Consider the following 24,886-nt stretch of genomic DNA (forward strand, 5'->3'; position numbering starts at 1 on the left):
CTGAATTAAAATTGGCCCATGAGACACTGGGGACACAGATCAGGGTGGTGATCTGTCCCTGAGTCTTTGCGATGCAAGCCATTTGTTCTTGGGACTCGCCATTTCAAGTGGGTAGTTCTTCGTCTAATTAATATTGAAAGTGCCAATCAGGGTCATGTTGAGACTGGAGCCTCTTTATTGATGGTTACCTTTCCTGCAAAGAAATCAAAGTGGTGCGCAGGGTGTCTTGCTTTCAATTTTGTCGTCGCAAGAACCCTTTGAGGCAGGTTAGGTTGAGAGGGAGAGAGTTAATGGCCCAAGGTAACCCAGTGAGGATTTGAATCCTTGTCTCTTGGGTCCTAGCCTGACGCTTTAAACTACCACACCATGGTGACTCAGCTGGGACTAAATCATTTCCCACCTTTTGAATGCGATAGAACAGAATTCTAACTAAACTTGCGTAGGATTCTGTTGCTCATGTAACCTTTTTTACTGCATGCAAAGCAACAACTTTTTCCTCTGAGTGGAATTTTGGATTTTTTCTAGAGCCTGTGTAGCTTGAACTCGCATTCCATCAGAAATTCAACTTGTAGTGTCTTTGCCACTCCCCCTTCCTCAACAAGATCACATGAATCGGTCCGACGTCTTTGGTGATTCTGTAGTGTAGGGACGCGGGTGGCGCTGTGGGTTAAACCACAGAGCCTAGGACTTGCTGATCAGAAGGTTGGTGGTTCGAATCCCCACGACGAGGTGAGCTCCTGTTGCTCGGTCCCAGCTTCTGCCAACCTAGCAGTTTGAAAGCACATCAAAGTGCAAGTAGATAAATAGGTACCACTCTGGCGGGAAGGTAAACGGTGTTCCCATGCACTGCTCTGGTTCATCAGAAGCAGCTTAGTCATGCTGGCCACATGACCTGGAAGCTGTATGCCGGCTCCCTCAGCCAATAAAGCGAGATGAACGCCGCAACCCCAGAGTCGGTCACGACTGGACCTAATGGTCAGGGGTCCCTTTACCTTTACCTAGTGTAGGGAAGGACTTAATTCCTCACCCCGGTCTTTGAATGTTGCAGCAGAAGACGTTTCGCAGCCAGATCAGGGTTTCTCTGTACCTCCTCCATGTTTTCTTTGATTGCTTCCCCCCTCCAACATAACCCATCAGATGTGGCTTGACTTGCTTCTGTGAGCCATCTGGAGGGGTTGCTCTGTAAGCAGCTCTTGCCGTGCACCTGTTCTTTGTTGGTGGCACATGGGGACAAGGGGGGTGGAGAAAATGGCTTTCCCGCTTCCACCCCTTCTAGGACATATAAAGCGCTCCTACTCCACCTTCCTACCTCCCCCCCCCCAAGAATATTGGGAGCTGTAGTTTCTTAAGGATGCTGAGAGTTGATAGGAGACACTTAACAAACTACAGCTCCCAGAATTCTTTGAGGGAGCCAAAATTGTCAGAGTGGTGTAAAAGTGCTTTAAATACACGGTGTGCATGTGACCTCAGCCTCCAGCTTAAAGGTAAAGGTAAAGGGACCCCTGACCATTAGGTCCAGTCGTGACTGACTCTGGGGTTGCGGCGCTCATCTCACTTTATTGGCCGAGGGAGCCGGTGTACAGCTTCCAGGTCATGTGGCCAGCATGACTAAGCCGCTTCTGGCAAACCAGAGCAGCGCACGGAAATGCCGTTTACCTTCCCGCCAGAGCGGTACCTATTTATCTACTTGCACTTGACGTGCTTTCGAACTGCTAGGTTGGCAGGAGCAGGGACCGAGCAACAGGAGCTCACCCCGTCATGGGGATTCAAACCGCCGACCTTCTGATCGGCAAGTCCTAGGCTCTGTGGTTTAACCCACAGCGCCACCCGCGTCCCCTCCAGCTTAGCCAGGAGCATTTTTCTCCAACTTGTCACTAACGTCCATGCCGGAGCCTTTCGTTTTGCTGGGGGTGGGTGGGTCCCTGCCACAGCTTTTGCCACCCTTGTGGTTGCAGCCAGGACTCTGTAGAAGCCTGGCTTGGTGCCTCATTCGCTATGACCTTCACATCTTTGTTTTAGTTGCAGTTTAGTAATTTGAGCATCTCTTTGGTCCTAGCTGTTTCCCCTGCTGGCCAGAGAGAGAGAGAGCAAGTAGGCAATGGGCAGCCTTTGCTACTTGCTCTGTCTGCTGCTGCCTCCTGCTACCTCCTCTACACAAAACTACTGCAGATCATCACCTCTGGGATTGTGGCACCGAAGCTCAAACTCCTTCATTTCTGGAGAGAGGACTTAGTGCATTGCAAGGCAGAGGGCTGCTTTGGGACTCCTGGGTCCTAATTGGTTAGTTGGCTTATCTCACATTTTGCTCTCCAGCCCCCTCCACACACCCCATCATACACACAGTTTGGCGCTGAATTCCCCCATGCTTCAAGGCTTCTGGTGCTTAAGTCTCTGTGTGCACCTGCAGCTTCCAGGGAACAAAATCTTCTCCCATTCTGAGTGTCTCTTGGAACCGGTGAGTGTGTATGTGTGGGGGGGTTTGCAAAGAAACCTTGTACAGTCGGCTTCCCTGCCGTCCCTCACTCAAAGAGGAGTGGCATGGGCCATACCACTCCCAGCACCTGCCTTCCCCCAAACAAAGGGCTTTTGTCTCACCTGCTTCCCTCCTCCCTCTTGACCGTACTATGACCTGGCCAATGGCGGCAAGGAACAGAGCTCCTTTGAGGTTTGCATCTGGTCCTGATCCTGGGCAGCAGAATTGGGCTGAAGCGGGGTGGGTGGATGAAGGAAAGAGATGGGATCTGTGGCTGTTGGTGGTTCTGTTTTGCAGAGTGGACAGGAGCCAGAGAGCCAGGGCTGGGACACGCCCCCCCCCCACCGCCACTGATGATTCAATGCTGGCACTTCTGTCTCCAGTGTTGCAGGAGGGGTTTAGGTGCAGAGATGATGTGCTTCTTGCGAGTGTGTGTATAGAAAGACACGTAGTTCTGCCTGCATGTGCATACAGGGGAGCGATGCCTGTAAGTCTGTGAATTGTGGATTTTTGTTGGAGAAACAGAGCGAGCTGGGTGGGGGAGAAAGAGCGGACTGCTGAGGTTTTGTGGCAAAAGCATATTTGTGACGCGTTTGCCTGTGATACATGTAAGTGCATGTGTGTGTCAGGCATGTGAGTGTGTGAGAGAACGCAATGGTTAACGCTGCTGTATGGCAAGCATGTACCATGTGGACTGAGAAGTGCATGCACTCACAGGTTAAGAATGTTTGGGTGCTTCAGTATTCCCTGTTCGGGAACACACACATAGGTGTGGGAACGTGTGTGTGTGTGTGTGTGCATCAGTGTGGGGTATGTGGACTTTAGGCCTCACCCCTGCCCCTGGTTGTTGTTTTTTGCCAAGCCTCACAAAACCAGGACTAGCTGAGCACTCCCTGCTGCTTCCCCCACCCCCAAGCCCAGGGACAAACTCAATTACACTTGGATTTCATTTCAGCTGTATCTTTTTCATGCTGAGACCTGCCTAGGGAGGGAAACAGTTCTCAGAGGTGGCAGATGAGGGGAGCCAACTCCCGGTAACAGAAGGGGATGGGAGAAGCCCCGCAGGCATGCTGGGAGACCGGTGGGCTGGTGGGCAGGGAACTGGGAAGCTTCTCTCTAGGAGAGGCCCTGGCCTACACGGGAGTCAGCAGAATGCAGTGTAAATGAGCCAGTGGAGCCCCAAGGGGGGTTGAACAGACTGAACTACTTCAGACTGAAGGGCTGTGTGGGTGTGATGTCATTGTTTTTGTTTTTATTAAAAAAATGCTCCCTTCCATAAATCGCATGCACGCACACATGCACAAATCGGATAGGACTGTGCTAGGCTTTTTCTCCCTGGCGCAATACCTTTCTGGGTTTTGTTTTTACTTGTAGGGATGTCTTTAGATGAGTAATTACAAGAGCAAACATTTGCTTGCAGTTTGAAGTGCCCCAATCCGTCCTGCTCCGAATGGGCAGACCAGGCCTGCTTGGGTGGTGTTGGGGTGCTCAGCACCAGATGGTCTGAAACAAGGATGGAGGGGGAAGACTGTGCCCCCCCCAGATGTTGTGAGACTCTCACTCCTATTAGCCCCACTCAGCATGGCCAAGAGTCAGGGGTGATGGGTCAGGGCTAAGCATTCCACTTCCTTGTCCTGGGTGGGCAGTGGTGTTGTTGTTTAGTTGTTTAGTCGTGTCCGACTCTTCGTGACCCCATGGACCAGAGCACGCCAGGCGCTCCTGTCCTCCACTGCCTCCCACAGTTTGGTCAAACTCATTCTGATAGCTTCGAGAACACTGTCCAACCATCTCATCCTCTGTCGTCCCCTTCTCCTTGTGCCCTCCATCTTTCCCAACATCAGGGTCTTTTCCAGGGAGTCTTCTCTTCTCATGAGGTGGCCAAAGTATTCGAGCCTCAGCTTCAGGATCTGTCCTTCCAGTGAGCACTCAGGACTGATTTCCTTCAGAATGGATAGGTTTGATCTTCTTGCAGTCCATGGGACTCTCAAGAGTCTCCTCCAGCACCATAATTCAAAAGCATCAATTCTTCGGCGATCAGCCTTCTTTATGGTCCAGCTCTCACTTCCATACATCACTACTGGGAAAACCATGGCTTTAACTATATGGACCTTTGTTGGCAAGGTTTGTTGGCAAAACTCCATGGACAAAGATGGGCAGTGGTACTGTAGGAGCTATCCCATTACTCAATGAGTACTACTACTAACATGGACATCTGGTCTGGTTCCCATGTGGCCACATACACATCACTAAAAAAGAGGAAATACTGTACATCTCTCTCACGCACACGCAAAGAACCCAGATTTGCACAGAAATTGCATGTGCTAATTGATGTGTCCAACACAACTCATCATGGTGCAGGGCAGGGCAGAAGATGGGGATTTGATGACCTGTGTGCGTCCACAGCCTGCCACCCAGGTACTGCTAACTGTTGGATAGTTAAATTCAAGACCCTCTCCTCCTCCTCCTCTTCTTATGGTTCCTGCTCTTTAAACTAGGCTAGGACCAACAGCACTTCAAACAGAGGACTGCTCTCTGTAAAGTGAAACACATGGGTTATGCCATCAGCAGCCCTAAATCTTCTGCCAAGACAGTAGTTTGCTAAACAACGGTTGGGAGGAATTGGCCCACTAGACTCTCTATCTGACTTTGACAGAGATGCCCTTGTTTATCTTTGTCCCTTCCCCCATTTTGGCGGCGAGGAGACGTAACTCTGCCAGAGAGGTCTGCAGAGATTCTGCGGGAACTGTTCAGAGATGGGCAAGAGAAGGCTGAGATGGACAGCAGAAGGATAGGTCTTAGCCTCTGGGAACACAGTGCTTTGGTCCCCTAGGCTTGCTGCCTCTTTGATCCTGACAAATGACCTAACAGTAGTTGAGGATCATATCCTTAGTTGCCTAGTAACTGTATCACATTCCCTTATGATGCAAAACACCAACTTGGAGGCAATAGTGATGGTTCCTCTTTCAAGCCAATGACACCCAGGGACAAATGTCCAGTGTTTGGACTAGTTGTTAGGAGCTATTTCCTCTTCTCTTGCAAGAAATCTTCCTATGGGGCCACTGTTTAAGGTAAAAGAACCACCCATTACTCTAACTCATCTCAGGTCCATGGCTTGTAGGGGTGTGTTTCTTAGTCCTGGCATTCAAATCCCTAGAATTTTCTTTCTTTTGATCTAAGCACCCTAAGTAGGGTCTGGTCTTCTGCCCCTCAAACATGACCGTCTTGAGGTGTCGGGCTCCCAAAAAGTTGGGACTCTGATATGAGGCCAGACAGCAATGTGCCCTATATACTAAGACCCGCTCAACACAGCCTTGCATTGGTGAAAGAACCCAGGAGTCCTGCCTCCCAGCTGCCACTTGTGCTGTCTGTTTCGCTTCATTGGATAATATTTGGAGAGCCAGCATGGTGTAGTGGTTAAGAGCGGTGGACTCGTAATCTGGTGAACCGGGTTCGCTTCCCCGCTCCTCCACATGCAGCTGCTGGGTGACCTTGGGCTAGTCACACTTCTCTGAAGTCTCTCAGCCCCACTCACCTCACAGAGTGTTTTGTTGTGGGGGAGGAAGGGAAAGGAGAATGTTAGCCGCTTTGAGACTCCTTAGGGTAGTGATAAAGCAGGATATCAAATCCAATCTGCAGAGAGAATTGTGTATCACAATTATTGTTATGTGGGATGTATGTGTATGTCATTCTGCGCCTCCCTCCTTTCCACTGGCTTGTCACCTGCAGTCCCTTTTGGAACCTGGGAGGCGGCAAATTGATTCTAGGGTGGTAGGGATGGTCGTATCGCTATCCCCTCTCTCACAAGACCCCCCCCATCTGCAGTTTTTCCAGCACCCCCCTCCTCCCTCTGCTGCATGCTTGCCCCACTTTTGAGCGTCTTTAATTGGCTGTGCTTTCCAGAGCCCCTTACGAGCGGTTGGGGTGGGGAGGGAGGGCAGCTCCATGGTGGTGGGGGAAGGGTGGCTTGGGTTCTTGATGGGGGGAGGAAAGGAACGGGGAACTGGGAATCACTGCATCTGGGCTATTTCCAGCTTTGTCCTTTTTACGTAATCGCCCTGCGCTTTCCTGCATGTGCGAGTGAGCGACTGGGGGATAGGGAGGCCATGGGGTGGGGGTGGGGGTGGGCCTTTGGTCAGGTAAATGGCATGCTGCACCCCCCCCACCTTCCCCTCTCCAAAAGAAATCCCAAGGGAGACATTAGCTGGGAGAATCGGTGGTGCTGTCGCGCCTGTCTGGTCCACTTAGTTTCGTGCCCTTCTGGGATTTGTTGCCGCTGCAGCTCAGAGGCCTCAATGATTTTGCTCTGTTGCATCTCCTCCCACTGCCCCCGAGCTTGTGAAATGCTTCCACTACCTGCTTATGAGCAGAGGGACTTGGATCACAAAAGTAGCTTGCAGCCGGTCTTGAGCTGGGGACAGCAGCTCACCTTTGGCACCTCTGCAGTGACTTGGTAGTTCTTTGGTGGCCCTTGACATTGAAACGGCAATGGGGGTGAGGAGCAAGGGCATCAAGGCTTCACCTGTGTCCCGCTCCCCTCTGACGGGCCAACAATACCTTTTGGAAGGGTGTTTTCGATAGGGAAAACGAAGATGGGAGGGGAAGGGTTAAGTGCCTCCCCCACCTCCCCAGTGCTACTGCTCTTGTCCGATTCAGAAGGCCCTCACCTCAGCTTCTTTAAAAACTAGAGATAAAAATGTCCGGCAATCCAGTTGTGGAATCTCCTGCGTGTGCTTGGGGGAAACGAAACAGCATGACTGCCTACTAGTAATTGCTAAGAAGTCGAAGAGTGTCGAAAAGAGGCTTTTCCCTGATGCCTCCTGCTTGTTCTGTGCTCCTTTGGAGAGGCAGGAACAGACCCAGGGGGATAGACATGATGATTGGCTAAGCCAGCTCTATCCACTTCACGCTAAAGCCTGGGCCGGCTGGTTTGTTGGGCAGGTGGGGTATTTGCTCTGCGTGCTGGAACTGCAAAGGCCAGAGTGGTGCATATACCCCTGGTGACTCTCTTGCTGCTCCTGTTAATGCTGTCTCCTCTTGGTTGGGGAAAAGAGTTTTGCATACGTTTTCCTCCTTAAAGAAAAATAGGCCCTGACTGACGGGCGAGTTGTAGGGTCTGTAAGAAAAGATGTGTGCGCTTGCCTTTAATTTTGAGTTGCGTTCCCTAAATTAATTGGGACCTAATTTGGCATGTTTACTGGACTTACCTTTAGTAAACAAAGCTAAGGAGAATAAATTCACCGTTTATTGGGAAGGCGGTTGAAAGGGTTTTGGCAGTAGATGCGGTTGTTCTTGGATTGAACTGATCATCTAGGCCCATTCCATTCTAGGTTCAGACCTAGTTTGGGGGCCAAATTGTCTTGGTTGCCCTAACTAAAAGTATTTATTGAGTGAGGGGCAATGGGAGTGATACCTGGCTAGTAGTCTGTCTCTCTGGATTGCCTCCGTGGGAACAGGGTCACTGTTTAAGGTGGTTCTGTTCCACTCTGCAGAGTCGAATACAGAGAGCAGCATTGGGGGAGTAATCCATGGCCCCCTTGTGCTACGGTGCTATGCAGGGCACTATTCTGTGCTCTGTGTTATTTAATACCTACATAAAACCACAGGGGGCAGTCATCGGTATGCTGATGACACAGAGCTCCAGTTGTCTTTAACATCTGAATCAGGAGTGACCATGCAGGTGTCTGCAAGCAGTGATGGGCTGGACGAGGGCCAGTGAACCGAATTTGAATCCTTGCAAGATGGAGGATCTGAGAGTGAGTGGTCCCTGTGTCTGATAAATAGGCCAAGTTCCTGCTCTGAATGGGGTTGTAGGTGCACAGTCTGGGAGTGCTCTTCAATGCATCTATGCCACTGGAATATCAGTAGTTAGGAGGGCCTCTTATCAGCTTTTGATGGAAAGGCAGCTATGACCATTCTTGGAGCATGGGAGCTAGACCACTGTGGTCTTTGTTGTTTGGTCGTTTAGTCATGTCCGACTCTTCGTGACCCCACGGACCAGAGCACGCCAGGCACTCCTGTCTTCCACTGTCTCCCGCAGCTTGGTCAAACTCATGTTCATAGCTTCGGGAACACTTTCCAACCATCTCGTCCTCTGCCGTCCCCTTCTCCTTGTGATCTTTCCCAACATCAGGGTCTTTTCCAGGGAGTCTTCTCTTCTCATGAGGTGGCCAAAGTGTTGGAGCTGTGGTCTAGGCACTGATAACTGCAAGACTGGATTACTGTGACACACCCTATGTGGGGCTTCCCTTGGCCATGGTCTGTAAGCTGCAGCTAGTGCAAAACATGGCATCTAGGCTGTTGCCTGGGGCATCCTCTCAACACCACCGCTAAGGGAACTGCACTGGCGGCCAATAGGGTACCAGTCTCAGTTGCTTCTAACACTGAAGCCGTATGCAACTAGTGCCCATGTTACCTGAGGGGTCACCTTGTCCCATACACACCTGGCTGGAACTGTGTTACTCTGGTGGAGCATTGTTAAGAGGACAGCACACCTGACATCAGCTAAAAACCAGGCATTTAGAATTGCAGTTCCAAGCCTCTGGAATCTGTTTCCGATTGAAATTAGATTAATGCATATCAGAGACTACTGATAACTTACCTTTTAAAGAGGGCCTTCCCTAAAGCTTGTTGAAGCCATTTTATAATGCATACTGAATCTGGTGATTCTGAGATTTGCTTTTAAATTGCTGTGCATGTATTTCTAGTATACATTAGGTTTTCTGATACCTTTACTGAACACTGCATTGGAAAACTTGGTTGCGAAGCAGCTTATAAATTCTTAATCTAATAAAAAGTACCCCTGTTAATATTACCTGCTGCATAAATGTCTCAAAATATTCCCCCTCCCTTCTCTCATAATCTAAAGTATTTGAACTGGAAATATTTGATTCGGGAAGGAATTCAATAAAGCACAGCTATTGTGGTTTTAAAAGTTCTACTCATAGTATTACATGAAAATCATTTTTAATGAAATACTTGTAAATATTTTAAGATATGACAGCTCAGCAGCATGCAGTATCTTGGGAATGCTGGAGAGAAATAGACTGGGGAAGAGAGAGTGAATCCCTCTGAGTGTGTACTGCTCTCTCCCCCACCCTTCCCGTTCTGTGGGCTTGTAAGGGAATGTGAGGGCTTTGGATCTAGCAGATCCAGTTTTCCCTTTTTGCCCTCTCTGTCATGAGAGGGGCAACAGCAGGGGTCTTTTCATGCTGCTTGGAAGGGAGGATCTGAGGACAGCCTCCCTTTCAGACCTGCAAAATTCAAGGGCCTCATGGACATTCTTCCAATGACTAGAGCAGGGGTAAAGGTAAAGGGACCCCTGACCATTAGGTCCAGTTGTGACCGACTCTGGGGTTGCGGCGCTTTATTGGCCGAGGGAGCCGGCGTAGAGCTTCCGGGTCATGTGGCCAGCATGACTAAGCCGCTACTGGTGAACCAGAGCAGTGCACGGAAACACTGTTTACCTTCCCGCCGGAGCAGTACCTATTTATCTACTTGCACTTTGAGGTGCTTTTGAACTGCTAGGTTGGCAGGAGCAGGGACCGAGCAACAGGGGCTCACCCTGTCGCAGGGATTCGAACCGCCGACCTTCTGATCGCAAGTCCTAGGCTCTGTGGTTTAACCCACAGCACCACCTGCGTCCCTTAGAGCAGGGGTAGGGAACCTTTATGGCCCAGTGGGAAGTTCAGCCCTGCTTTCTGCAGGGATCAGCAAATAAGCCAATCCTGCAAGGTCTCTACCTTCCCTACATCTGACGTCACATATTACATCAGGTGTGGAGCTGGTAGGCATGGTTTAGGGCAAATGAACTGTTGGACTAAACTTGGTCCATGTGCTAAAGACTCCCCACTTCTGGACAGAGGGTGGGGGGTGAAGGAAACTGGTAACATACCAATTTTGGCATGTAACGTTTGTTATGTTGCTAATTAATTTTACAAAACAATGGCATTTTAAGACATCAATTCCCCTCCCGCAATGGAAAAATGTAGCAGATTTCTGTGGCTAGTTTTGCGCCTTACATCACAGCACAATGGTTGGGAGGGAGAGAAGGGAAAGAGGGTATAAATTTTGTAACTTAATTGCTAAAAATAGAGGAGCTGAATGTCAAACTTAATTAAAAAACTACACCCTTTGATCTTGCCCCTAATCCCAGATGTGACAGATGCTGTTGTTCGATGGTGAACAAAAGCTACTCTTCACAAGCTAAGATGCAGTTTCTGGTTTATCACATTATGTGGTCCAGAGCTCAGGACTCGCACGTTTCACTTGATGAGTATGTTACTTTTTAAGCTTCTAAGGCCATGCAGCAGAGCACTTCAGGCTGCACCAGGGGAAAGGTTAGATGAAGACCAGAATGCGCTGTCTTAATACTGCAGCAAGAATCCCTATAAGTGCTGGTCCTAGCCTAAGGGTGGGGAAGATGCTTCTTTTCGACTCCACTTTAGAGAGCGAAATGTCTTGGGCACGCACTTTAAATATTCAGGCCTCAATTGCATGCTGACACATGTTCTGCTTTGTGTGGGTTTCAGAGAAGAAGGCGAGAAGACGAGGACTTGTATGGGGGCATTAAGGCATAGAACTGGCTCAGTCTAGAACATGTAACATTTCTGCTGTCTTAATAGCTGTTCTGTACCTATATTGTACCGGTTTCACTGTGTGTCCAGGCCTGATTCACGGTGCTGATATTGACCTTTAAAGCCCTAAATAGTCTGGGTTTACCTAAAAGATCAAGTTGCCCATGCATTAAGGTGTACTTCAGAGGCCCTGCTTAGGTGCCAACCTACAGAGACAATCCCTGTGGTGGGCATACAGAACAGGGCCCTCTCAATGGTGGCCCCACAGTTGTGAAATGAAGCTCCATCATAGTGTGATCAAGTCCCATCCCTCACTCTGTTTATCCATAGGCCTTGGAGGACCTTTTTGTGATGACCTTCAGTGGCTAATTGCAAACAGCTAGAGAAATAGTGTGGGTGTTATATGTTTAAATAATGCTGGACTATTTGTTGCGCTGGCTTTTAGTATTATTGCGAAAAAGAAGTTTCAAATAATATTTTATTGTTTATGTGCTGATGGTGTGTTTTGTAAACTGCTTTATGAATGATGTTTCTTAAAAGGTGGGTTAGCATTTGCCTGTATATAGTTCCATCCTTATTTCAGACATCGTGATATATCGGTATATCACAATGTTTTGCTGGTGATATACCGTGATGTTGAAAACCAGATATTGCCCAGCCCTAGTTATGCATCTGTTAAATAAGCTTAATTATAAGGTAGGTAAATACTCCTGTGGGTTATCTTGAATGAGCTTTCTAAATCCAGAAATAGGTTCCTGGAGCAGTGTTGAGGAATATCTGTTACTCATTCTGGGCGCTTTGTCACTTCCTGCTCTGTCACTGTGCAAGGAACCATGGCAGTCCAAATAACAAGGCCAAACATCACATCAAGTAAAACATGGCACTGCAATTTGTATGGGTGGCAACTGTTGTGACCTTTAAAGCCCTAAACGGCCTCGGCCCAGTATACCTGAAGGAGCGTCTCCACCCCCATCGTTCTGCCCGGATGCTGAGGTCCAGCGCCGAGGGCCTTCTGGCGGTTCCCTCATTGCGAGAAGCAAAGCTACAGGGAACCAGGCAGAGGGCCTTCTCGGTAGTGGCGCCTGTCCTGTGGAACGCCCTCCCATCGGATGTCAAAGCGATAAATAACTACCTGACATTCAGAAGACATCTTAAGGCAGCCCTGTTCAGGGAAGTTTTTAATCTGTGATATTTTAGTGTATTTTTGGTTTTCTATGGAAGCCGCCCAGAGTGGCTGGGGAAACCCAGCCAGATGGGCGGGGTACAAATAATAAATTATTATTATTATTATATTGTGGGTGTTAACAGGTGGCAGTGGCGGCTAGGGAATGCCCTCAGCCAAACTAGCCTTCCTACGAGTTTGGAAGAGTGGTAGATGGGGGGATTCTGTGCAAACCCCACTGATGACTAACATTGATTTTAGTGAAGCTTAGGCTCAAACCAAATGTTAAAAGTAATTGTATGGCTAGTAACCACATCTTGGTAGTTGTTTTTCTAAACCCCCCAAATTAGACGCAGCCAGCACCTCTCAAGTTTTAATGGTAGCGCAGCAAGAAGGAAGCACAATCTTGGTGCAAATCTCTTCCTCACTGCCCCCTCCCTTCATTCCTTGGTGCTGAAAACAGCCTGGGTAGGTGGGATGGGGGGAGCTCCCATTGACACCAATGGGAGCTTCCCATCCCATGGCTAATTCTAGCATCCTTTGCTTCCTCCTCTTTGCAGTATCATGAGTGCAAGGTGGGAAAGTATGTTTGGTGGTGGGGAGGGAGGTCTAAGGTGAGAGGTTTGTATTTTGGTGAGATGCAAGGGGAGGGAGTTGGTAAGGTCTAAGGGGCTTGGTGGCTTGGTGAGTGGAGCAAGCAGGGGCACAATTGTGTGTGTGTGTGTGTGTGAGAGAGAGAGAGAGAGAGAGAGAGGGAGAGCGCGAGAGCGCCACATGGCCTTTTCACATCCCAAAATGTTCTGGCTCAGTTCTGGTCCCCTCAAATAGCCAGCAGTACAGTGGTACCTCGGGTTAAGTACTTAATTCATTCCGGAGGTCCGTACTTAACCTGAAACTGTTCTTAACCTGAAGCACCACTTTAGCTAATGGGGCCTCCTGCTGCTGCCGAGCCGCCGGAGCACGATTTCTGTTCTCATCCTGAAACAAAGTTCTTAACCTGAAGCACTATTTCTGGGTTAGCGGAGTCTGTAACCTGAAGCATATGTAACCTGAAGTGTATGTAACCTGAGGTACCACTGTATCAGTTTCTTAGGTGGCAGCCTTGTTCAGGCTTGTGGGGAGAGAGGGTGTGTGTGTGTGTCCCCATGACCACTTCTAGTATCATATTTCTTTTTCACAAAAACAACAGCAGCAGCACCAGGTGCATGACATTTTCCCAGCCCCAGATCATTATTGCAAAGCGTCAGGCCTTCTCTTCCTTACTATACACAAGCCCAAACACACACACACACACACACACACACACACACACACTCACCCTTCTGTCACCACCCACACAAATTGCAGTGCCATCTTTTATTGATGTTCTGTGTGGCCTCGTTAGGGAGGAAAACATGCTTGCATTAACACAGGCAGATGGTTTCGGATGGTTTTCCTCCCTCAAAATAAATTTTGCTGTTGCTGGTGAGCATGATGGGTAGAAACTCAAATTGCTCAACTGCTGAATTCGGGGAAATCCCCCTTCTCTCTATTTAGATCTTTGAAAAGCTGTCAGTCAAGTGACTTGCGGCGCTGGTGATGGGCAAGTCGTCCCGTCTCGTCCCCCGTTCCCCCCCGCCCACCTCCAGACTTCATTTTCATAGCTGTTCCTTTCTGGCATTGCTGCAGAGGATTGCAGACATCTAATTCCTGAGCACCATAGTTGGTCTCCTGACATTTAGGACTTGCTTAGAGGGTCAGTTGACTGTTTTGCTCTGTGTTGTAGCCATTGAAGAACCAAAAGAACCAATGCAAAACACAAAATTGCAACATTGCACGTAATGGGTAAGAAAGGAGCTGTTTTACTGTGAGGAAAGAGGGGGAATATATCTATAGGGAGCAGATGGGTTTTCTTCAACCCCACAAGCTTCGGATGCAGTTCCTAACTTGTTAGGGCAAGAGTGGGGGGCTGTTTTTGGCTTGGCCAGATCCTCATCCTCCCCTTCCCTGCAGCCCAATTTTGACAGGTGAGTGGGACAACCTGCCAAAGTCCTTTGTGCAGTTCTCCACAAATGCCTACAACCAGGAACAGTGGCGTAGCGTGGGTTGTCAGCACCCGGGGCAAGGCAAGTAATTTGCGCCCCCTAACCCGTGGATTTGCGCCCCCTAACCCTAACCTCCAGATGTTGCGCCCGGTGCGCCCGGCCCCCCCTGCACCCCCCACGCTACGCCACTGACCAGGAAATAGGGTGTAAGCCCGAGGAACAAAGTGGGACTTATTCCCGAGTAAACATGCAGAAGATTAGGGCATTCATTTCTAAATCTGAGATGTGCTAGAATTCAAGTCTACCTGGAAATCATATCCCTTAGTTTGGATTGTCAAACTGCCCTGAGACCTTTTAACAAAGGGCAGTATGTAAAACAAACAAACAAACAAACAAACAATAAATAAATAAATAACACTAAAGAGTGGGTTTTCACGGGGAAAGCTCCAGAGCATAAAAAGAAAATGTGCAGATATGGAGCTTTTAAGGACAGACCAGTGTCTGGAAAGATCAAGGCAAAAGGTAAATGTGGATTAGCCCTTAGTTTATAGGTAATAACTGTGGATGTATTAGGTAAGTGCATTTGGCTTCATTCTCTCTCTGTGTGTATGATTTGAAACCCAGAAGGCTCTTATTATCTCCCTGGTCTTGTGGAGGGATCCTCTAGCTCCTGTTCTGGAACCTTGCCACTGTGCCTGCCGGGTAAAAGTGGACGCTAATCTCCTTTAAGCCCTCGCGCCATCCTAGTCCTCCCAAGCAACTGTGACAGGGACAGGCCGGGCACAGCAAGGACACAGGCAGCCTTTAAAGCAGCAGCTTGATTTTGACTCTGCACTTCTGCGTGTGGCCGGGCTGGAGGAACAAAAGGGATATCAGGGCAGGATTCAGCCGGGCAAGTTTCCCTTCTGGAGGGCTAAGGCCATGTTTTAGCCTTGTGGGAACCCCATAAGCTTAGGAGGGCTTCTGCCATGGGGCAGGGCTGATGGGGATGGGCTTCTCCCTCGTGCCTGTAACAGGAACCGAGAAGGCAGTCGCTGCAAGGACAGCTGACCCTCTATCTCTGTGGCTGGTTCCTCACTTCCTGTTGCACCGTTGCTCTCCTCTGCCAGGGCGAAGACCACAGAGGTAGGTGGGGGAGGCTAGAATCAAAGTTACTCTGCACCTTGGGTATGATGTTGAAAACTGCCTATGATTCTTTGTGAATGCAGAGAGCGGCGTTGTTCTGTCCTTTCATCTCTGGGGTGAAAGCTGGGGCTGAGCTGAAATGCTTCCTCCAACTTCACCATCCACGTTGGGAAGTTGGTGTGGCATTTTTGGTCGCTTTTGGGGGTGCAAAAGCTAGCATATGGAAGCAAGGGAACCTCTCATGAATCCTGGCAGCTGGTTTTCCCTCCAGCAAGCCCTTACGAGGTAGACAGGAAGCTTTGTCCTCCAACTGGTAGGCTTTATGATGACACAAAGCAGTGACAACTTGCCGCCATGTAGCCCAAGGGTAGCCAATGTCGTGCTCTCTGAATGTCGCCTGACTCCAGCTCCTATCAACCTCAGCCAGGATAGCCAACTGTCAGAGATGATGGGAATTGGATTCCAGTAACGTAGAATCACCTATCCGGAATTAAGATTGCCAGAAGAAATATCAACAACCTCAGATATGCAGATGACACAACCTTGATGGCAGAAAGTGAGGAGGAATTAAAGAACCTTTTAATGAGGGTGAAAGAGGAGAGCGCAAAATATGGTTTGAAGCTCAACATCAAAAAAACGAAGATCATGGCCACTGGTCCCATCACCTCCTGGCAAACAGAAGGGGAAGAAATGGAGGCAGTGAGAGATTTTACTTTCTTGGGCTCCATGATCACTGCAGATGGTGACAGCAGCCACGAAATTAAAAGACGCCTGCTTCTTGGGAGAAAGGCAATGACAAACCTAGACAGCATCTTAAAAAGCAGAGACATCACCTTACCGACAAAGGTCCGTATAGTTAAAGCTATGGTTTTCCCAGTAGTGATGTATGGAAGTGAAGGCTGGACCATAAAGAAGGCTGATTGCTTTAATAGCTTGATAGCCTTATCATCCATTCCCCCCCCCCCATCCTCTTTCAAAGCCGTCCAGGTCGGTGGCTGTTGCCACATCTTGTGGCAGTGAGTTCCACGGTTAAACTATGGGCTGCGTGAAAAAGTGATTCCTTTTGCCTGTCCCAAATCTTCCAACATTCAGCTTCCTTGGATGAGCCCTGTTCTTTAGATTTGTGAGAAAGGGGAAAAACTGCTCTCTATCCACTTTCTCTCTACCATCCACAAATGTATATACCTCCAACAAGCCTTCTTCCCCACCCCCACCTTTACTTGCCTTTAAAAAAAATAAAAAGGCAAGAAAATCATAAATAGCAGGCAGGATGATACGACGTACCTTCAAGAGGGTGACCTAAAACAGTAGCTGTAACGTATTCTTACAGTACATCTAATAATACCCAGGGCATCCACTGAGCTAACAGAGGAAAGGATCAAAAGGACAATGAGCAAAAGTTTAAAAATTCTGTCCAATAAACTCAGATGGAATGAAAGGCTGAAATGGTTGTTCATCCTCGTGTATGAGATAAAACTCCCACCAAATTGCGGCAAAATTCTCTGGCTCTGCCTGGGCTCTAAGAGTCTTTAAATGATGGGTTAGCTTCTCTCAAACAGTAATAAATAATGCCTTTGAATGCCATCTATCCAAAGTAATGCGTGAAGAATCTTTCTTGCCCTGTGAAATGACCAATCAAGCTAGGACCATTAAATAAATTACTAGTTATTTTCCCACAATAGCTACATTACTCTCCTCAAACACTGATAGCAAACACAATTTGGACTCCAACATCACACTTTCCCCAATAATAACCCCAATTTGTTTCACCACGTGTTCCCGAAAGACGCCTACCCCTGGACAAGCCCACCAGAGGTGCCGTCAAGTCCCCTTCTCATTGCGCTTCTGCCAACATAAACGGCATTGCCCAGTGCTTGAACTCTGGCAAGCAAGAATGGAGTGCAACACCAGTGGTGAGCAGTCTTCAATGAGTTCTCACGCATGGTGGCTGAAACAGAGGACAGGGGCTTAGGGGTCCAAAGGTTATTCCAAAGACCAGGACCTACTTCCTGTCCAGTACCTCTCTCCCAAAGGACCATAAGGCCAGAAAAAGAAGAAAAGGTGGTCCTCAGTAGAATACCATGCCTCTTCTGCACTCTGGAGAGGTAGCAACGAGAAGTTTATAAGCTGTGTGGGGACTTACGGTAGTTGCTGTTCTCTCAACAGAAGGCTCCTGCAAAAACGAGCTAATTTAGTGAATCCTCAGTCAGTTAGTAGAAGTGCCCGTAATCTTATCTGTAACTTGTTGTGCCGACAAAGGGATAGATCGATCAAAGACGTCCTGCAACTAGTGTGGCAGCCCCACTTTGTGCATTATGGAACTCAGAGCACACTTGCTTGATATGGAAGATGAAATAGGAGAGTGATCACTGCAAAAAGAAAGGGTTCTCATTTCTTGTGCCATTTGTGCCAAACTGAACAATGAAAGAAAGGATTTGTCACTTTCTTCCACATTACTTGGGTGGCTGGTAGGGAAAGAAGTGCCCTAGGACCCTTGTACCTACGGGACCGCCTCTCCTGGTATGCCCCACGGAGGACCTTAAGGTTCGTAAATAGCAACACCCTAGAGGTCCCGGGCCCTAAGGAACTTAGATTAGCCTCAACCAGAGCCAGGGCCTTTTCAACACTGGCTCCAGCCTGGTGGAACGCTCTGTCTCATGAGACCAGGGCCCTGCAGGATCTGATTTCTTTCCGCAGGGCCTGTAAGACAGAGTTGTTCCGCCTGGCCTTTGGCTTGGAATCAATTTGATTCCCTCCCCCTCTTTCTTTTTTCCTTTCTCCTCCTGTGATGAGGCTGCATTTTAATGTTTTAGTGTTGTATTTTAATCTTGTTTTTTAAGTTGTATTTCAACCAACTTGTTTTTATTATTGGTTGTTAGCCGCCCTGAGCCCGGTCTTGGCTGAGGAGGGCTGGGTATAAATAAAATTATTATTATTATTATTATTAAGGAGCTGTTGATTTCATTCATTGTGTCCAACCCTACCCAAGTTTTAGTCTTGACCCCAAGACACCGTAAAAAGAATCTGCCCTAATTGAAAGGCATCAAAATACAGTCTGTCTGTCTCTCACACCCACACTCGCCCCAACTTGAGATTTAGCGTAAGGAAGTTTGGTCGGTCATCTTGCCCTCTTGTTTCACAAAATAAAACGGTTCAAAATTGATTGCTGTTGTTTCATAATCCTGTCGGAGATAAAAATTGAGAGGGCTTGGAAGAAAAGAAGAAGTCGTGGGAGGGCTATTATTTTAATAGCAGCAATCCTGACTAATAAGAATAAATTGAGGGGATGCCAGGATGCCAGGATCATAAATCATATGTAATACATTGCAAAACAGGTACATAATTCAACCTACGTCCAGACAAATCCTGTGACATATGAACCACCAGGTATTTCAGGGAAGTCAGACACACCTTGATACCAAAAGCGCCACCTAATAAACAGCCATGTTCTTGGCCCCAGCTTCCAAAACATTGTCTCCAATTTATCAAAATTAATGCCCAGCCCTGTCACAGAGCTAAATTTGCCAATTTCTCTTGCGGAAGAGGCATTTGGGGATCTGAAAAAACAGCGAGGTTGTCAGCAAGGAGTCTGAGGAGCTGTGAGCGACCTTTATAATCATAACCCTGTATCAGTGAGTTCACCTGCAGAGATCCTGCCAGAGCATAAATAAGAAGGAAGACAAGAGATATCCCTATATAAAGTAAAAGGCAAAGAATCTAAATGATTTGTTCAAACCACAGCTCAGATCTAAAAACAAAAAGGCCCTAATGTTGTGAACCTCCCTCTTAAGAGAGTGGGGAGTGTTCCACAGGGTTTGCAACTTGCAAAAGTTACAGATTTCGCATAGAGCTGCCGTCACTTGCAAATGGGCATTTGGGGGCACCCTCTGTGTGAAAGCTGTAAAGGTTATTCTTCTTTTGGTTATTCTTCCGCACAGGTGTGATCTTCTCTATGCATCCTCAACGGATGTCTGCACCCGACACCAGCTACTGTACTTGATCTGTTCATACCCTACAACATTTCTCCAATGAAAATAGGGACGTCCTATTAAACAGAGAAACTAAAAACTGAGAAACTTGCCCATTCCTAGGCCAGTGCCATGTGACAGGAAAGAGAACATTGTGGACCACTTAAGGTCCAGGCTGCCTTTGGACCAAAGAACTGAGGTCCAGCACCGAGGGCCTTCTGGCGGTTCCCTCGCTGCGAGAAGTGAGGTTACAGGGAACCAGGCAGAGGGCCTTCTCGGTTGTGGCGCCTGCCCTGTGGAATGCCCTCCCAGCAGATGTCAAGGCAATAAGCAACTATCTTACTTTTAAAAGACATCTGAAGGAAGCCCTGTTTAGGGAAGTTTTTAATGTTTAATGCTGTATTGTGTTTTTAATATTCCATTGGAAGCCGCCCAGAGTGGCTGGGGAAACCCAGCCAGTTGGGCAGGGTATAAATAAATTATTATTATTATTATTATTATTATTATTATTATTATTATTATCTGGCCAGTGTGCCATGCCAAATCAGCCCTACTCGGAGGAAGGACCCCTGCCCTGCCCGCAACACACTAAGTCATCAGCTGTCCCAGAAAGAATGCAATGTACAAAGCAAAGGCATTAAAAACATTTTTTTAAAAACTTCCCTATATAAAGCTACCTTTTACATGTCTTCTAAAGGTTGTAGAGTTGCTTATCTCCTTGGCTCATGGGTCGCATAACTCCATACCCTCCAACATTTTCCCGATGATAATAGGGACGTCCTAAAGAAAAGCAATGACAAACCTAGACATCATCTTAAAAAGCAAAGACATCACCTTGCTGACAAAGGCCCGTATAGTTAAAGCTATGGTTTTCCCAGTAGTGATGTATGGAAGTGAGAGCTGGACCATAAAGAAGGCTGATTGCCAAAGAATTGATGCTTTTGAATTACGGTGCTGGAGGAGACTCCTGAGAGTCCCATGGACTGCAAGGAGATCAAACCTATCCATTCTGAAGGAAATCAGCCCTGAGTGCTCACTGGAAGGACAGATCCTGAAGCTGAGGCTCCAATACTTTGGTCACCTCATGAGAAGAGAAGACTCCCTGGAAAAGACCCTGATGTTGGGAAAGATGGAGGGCACAAGGAGAAGGGGACGACAGAGGATGAGATGGTTGGACAGTGTTCTCGAAGCTACGAACATGAGTTTGACCAAACTGCGGGAGGCAGTGGGAGACAGGAGTGCCTGGCATGCTCTGGTCCATGGGGTCACGAAGAGTAGGACACGACTAAACGACTAAACAGCAACAACAACAAAGAAAAGCATGACATTCTGGGATCAAATCAGAAACCAGGATGGCATCTGTAAATCCGGAGCTGTCCCTGGGAAATAGGGACATTTGTAGGGTCTACTGATCAGTTGTTGTATGCCTGTGCAGTCCACGCATGACAGTTTGCCTTGTTCTTGTTTGCTCTGTCTCTGAATGACCAGGCAGCAAACCAGTTTAGCAGCCCCCTTGCTCTCACACTGTCATTCCCAGGCTGTGTAGCACATCAGTTCAGCAGGCGCTGTAAGCCCCTAAGGTGAGGGGAGCAGCTTTGGAGTCAAAGCCACAGCTGTGAAAGTCCAGTAGCAAAAACGATGGATATTCTCTATGGATTCAGGCCTAACAAATGTCAGTTCTGTTTGTGCTCAGAGCAAGAGAAGCCTTCATTCTGCGTGGCGAATAAGCACATTGATATATCATATGCAAGTTAGGTCTCTCATCCGAAGCAAAGGTTTTTTGTTCCAAATCGATTAACTGTCTGGCTTTTAAGCAATCGGTCAATCAATCACTTGCATTTAAGTTCGTTTGTATACTTGGTAGCCCTTTTGAGGCTTTTGAAGGGAGCGTCATAATTTTATGTTACTGTTTTGCTGTGTTCAGCTATCTGCCACCCTTTACAGAGGCCAGAAGGCAAAGCTGGGTGTGAGGACATTAAAGGTGGAACAGCGAGGATGGTGTCGGCCCTTCTGGATATAGATGAGCCTTTACGAAAGTGCATAACGCCAGAGTTTCCTTATTGTCAGCTCCTCTGATCTGGCAATGTGTTGACGGTGGGGACTTTTCACCTGCATGTTAAGCTTGTGGTTGATATAAACACAGCAATTAATCATTTAATACTTGCAGCTGTGCTGCAGCTTCACTTGATTTGCATAAATGTGCTGCATTGGTATATATTATAACATCTGTACAAGTGTATACCCAGGACTGGGTGTCATACAGACATAATCCAGTTATGCACCCAGGCAAATCCAAGTTCTGCATCCAGAGAGGTTGAATTTTGCAACCTGTATGCAAGCTTTTGCAGACTGCCTTACTTATTCTGCATTTTATTTTATTCACTATCCTTCATTACGTATTCTGGTTTGTTAGTTATGGGGTGGGGTATGTAGAGGTGGGAACTATGAAGGGCAAGCATATCCTGTTATTAAAACTTACTCAGCTACCCCTTTTGCTTCTGAGGTTTAGGCTGTGTAAGCCTCACTGAACTCAGCAGTGCTTACTTCTAAGTAGGCATGTACCGGATCACACTGTTAGCAGGCTTCTTGCCATATATACAAACATATAATTTAAATATATATTTATATATTTGCAGCCATAAGGTCTAGAAACTTGCTTTTAAAAAATGAAACCTGAAATTCTGACAAAGCTTGAATTTTGCAGCTGATGCAGGCTTTAGCACCCCACCCCAGCACCTTCCCATTTCTCAAATTATTCTCTAGCTCAAATAAGCTCTAACAATCTTAGCCCTCTTGCAATCCCCTTGCACAATACTGTAATGATCCACTTCCTCCTCCATTGTGAGATTGTTCATGACCTTGCTGTTGGAAACGGCCCAAAAACCACGGACCAGTGAGTGTCTGGGTCTGATTTCTCTCTCTCCTTGCGGCGTCACAGTTGTGTTTTACTTAATGCATTCTGCTGCTTTGCTTCATCACTGAATTAAGCTCTAGGAGGACACATCCAGGCACACCAAGGCTTTGGGGAAATAGAAAATCTTCCCTTGTGACTTTGTTAGGGGTCCTTATCAGTAGAAATACGTTGCAGAGGGCGCCCGGCAAGTCGCAATGGATGTTCAACGCCTTGTACAAGTTTGGGGATTTGCCGACAGAGGCTGCGAAGAGCGCTGGCAAAACTGACCAATTCCTCTTCTGCTCACCTCAAGACCCCTTTTCAATTTCACCTCCACAGTGAAAAGGCATCTCCCAGCTTAGTGCAGAGCAGGGAGCGAAAGAATGCCAGTTTCACTGTTGCTCTTTTCCGCCTTTACAGTGGCGACTAGATGATGTGCAATTACCACTGAACTTTCCAGGACTGACGGCTGGCTGCACAAATGGTTATGTAAGCAATCGAGGAGGGAGGGAGAAACAGCTTTTTTTCTTTGTTTTTTTGGCGGTGTGATTGTGGTGGTGGAGGGAATACGCATGCCCATGCAGAAGCCTTTTTTGGGGGGAACTCCACAGATGTCAGACACTTTGCAGTGTTTCCATTGGCTATCTGGCTCTAGGTGGGCTGAACCAGTTCAAAACATCCCTAACTGTATAGTTTGCTGCTGCGCTCCAAGTTTGTGCTGCAGATTTGCACCCTGTCGTGTAAAGCTGCAAGGTAAGTTTATGGCACCCAAGCCAACCCGTTTGCCATGTGCAAGGACTTATCAGTCATAGCCCCAAGACTCACTGTGCTGGGGAGCGCGGCTGAGTGTGCTTGCTAAAAGAATCCCTAGAACAGAGATAGCAAACCTTTCAGGCTCTTGATGTTGCTGGACATCATTTCCCATCTTCTCTGACAACTGGCCATGCTTCTTGGGTCTGATGGGAACTGGAAGCCCAACAGCAACTAGAGGGCCATAGTTTCCTTTTTAATTCAATTATTTTTGCAACTTTCAAAAGTTTAACATACACACTCCAATACATAATAATTCTTTGTTTTGTTCTGTTGACTTCCCACCCTGTTTTCCATGGTGTTTTTATTTCTCCCCCTCTGCTGCACCCTAGGAAAGGTAAAGGGTAAAGGGACCCCTGACCTTAGGTCCAGTCGTGACCGACTCTGGGGTTGTGGCGCTCATCTCGCTTTATTGGCCGAGGGAGCCGGCGTACAGCTTCCAAGTCATGTGGCCAGCATGACTAAGCCGCTTCTGGTGAACCAGAGTAGCGCACGGAAACACCGTTTACCTTCCCACCGGAGCGGTACCTATTTATCTACTTGCACTTTAATGTGCTTTCGAACTGCTAGGTTGGCAGGAGCAGGGACCGAGCAACGGGAACCCACCCCATCACGGGGATTCGAACCACCAACCTTCTGATCAGCAAGTCTAGGCCCTACACCATAACAACAATACAATACTCTCATTCCTTCTGTTGCTCATAGTTCACATCCCGCTTGTGAGTTCATCATGCTAAAGTATTTCTTTAAGTAATCCAAAAAGGGCTTCCATTCTTCCACAGAACAGCCATTAGGTTCTCTTATTTTGGCTGTTCTGGGATATCTTTCATGTCTGTTTCTAAAAGCCAAGGTGGCAATGAACATCTTGACTGTGCTAGGTAAATGCAGGTTTTGATTCCTGGGATCCACTTGCCACCCACAAGAGTATTTGTAGAACCTGCTTTTGCTTGTGACAGTAGCGGTTGACAGGTACAACCAGCTAGCGTGCCACAGGACATTGGCGCCTAGGCCTAATTTATTAGGTGTGCAAACCTGCAAACTCTCTCATTTATGCTGCTGCTTTCCTTCGACAGATATGTGCATGAAATACATAGCTAGCACGTGTGTGCTCAATTCAGCATGCTGTAATGTAGTGAACAGTATGTTGGACACCATTGGGTAGACCCAGGGTTTAAATAGTATGAAGTCCACTTGGGTACCTCTCTCTGAGTGTTTCTGCAATTTATTGTGGACTTGATGCTGACTGGGCATGCAAGTTCTGCACAGTGTCCACACACAACCTCGTCCTTGTCAAAATGCCATCCTATATTTTACCCGTTTAATCTGGAGCTGCTGTTTATACAGGATTTGTGTGTTTATGTGCTGAATATGAGCAGCACCGAGTCCACAGTAAACTGACATGTGGAAGCCCCCCCCCCCCCCCCGTCTTGACATAACCTACTTTGCAAGATTGTGGTGCGTGAGAATAAAATGGGCCAATCTCATCTATGCTGCAAAGGAACATAAAAAAACCTCCCACCCAAACCCTTCAAAATCTGTGTTTAACTTGAAAAGATTTCTCTCGTCCAACCCCACTCCCCAAATTAAAAATAATGTTGGATTCAAGCTCGGATCTGAAACGCATAGTCTGAGATGAGTTTTCTGCAGATTTGAAATGTGAAGCCCTGTCTGGGAATTTGGATGTTTTTAAGTTTGAGATATTGATATGTGCAACAACCAGTTATTGTGCTCTTTGGAAATGTCCAGCGTTGCTGATAATAGCTTGATTTAAATCTTCAACCATTCATTTTTGCTCTTGTTCAGCCTAAGCTTTCATTTGCGTTCCTTGCTGCTGCTTTCATGGATTGTTGTTACTGCA

At 47.5% G+C, this 24,886-nt stretch overlaps 1 protein-coding gene across 11 annotated transcripts in view; it reads left to right on the forward strand.

Annotated features, from left to right (window-relative positions):
- The window catches only part of ZNF385A (zinc finger protein 385A), a 198,261-nt gene that overhangs the window by 85,151 nt on the left and 88,224 nt on the right, over positions 1-24,886 (forward strand). Inside the window, exon 1 of one of the 11 annotated variants that reach the window (XM_083599421.1) lies at positions 5,395-5,541. The exons of 9 other annotated variants lie outside the window; for them this stretch is intronic. Coding sequence is in view for 1 of the 2 variants with exons in the window: in XM_083599417.1 (XP_083455543.1) it covers positions 22,700-22,707 (8 nt within the window). In the remaining variant the exon portion in view is untranslated. Of the gene's footprint in view, positions 1-5,394; positions 5,542-22,684; positions 22,708-24,886 lie in introns of those variants that run through there. One more of the 11 variants, XM_083599417.1, reaches the window with a different exon arrangement.

The sequence above is a fragment of the Podarcis filfolensis genome (genome assembly GCF_964270895.1).
Source record: "Podarcis filfolensis genome assembly, chromosome: 2".
Lineage (NCBI taxonomy): Eukaryota > Metazoa > Chordata > Lepidosauria > Squamata > Lacertidae > Podarcis > Podarcis filfolensis.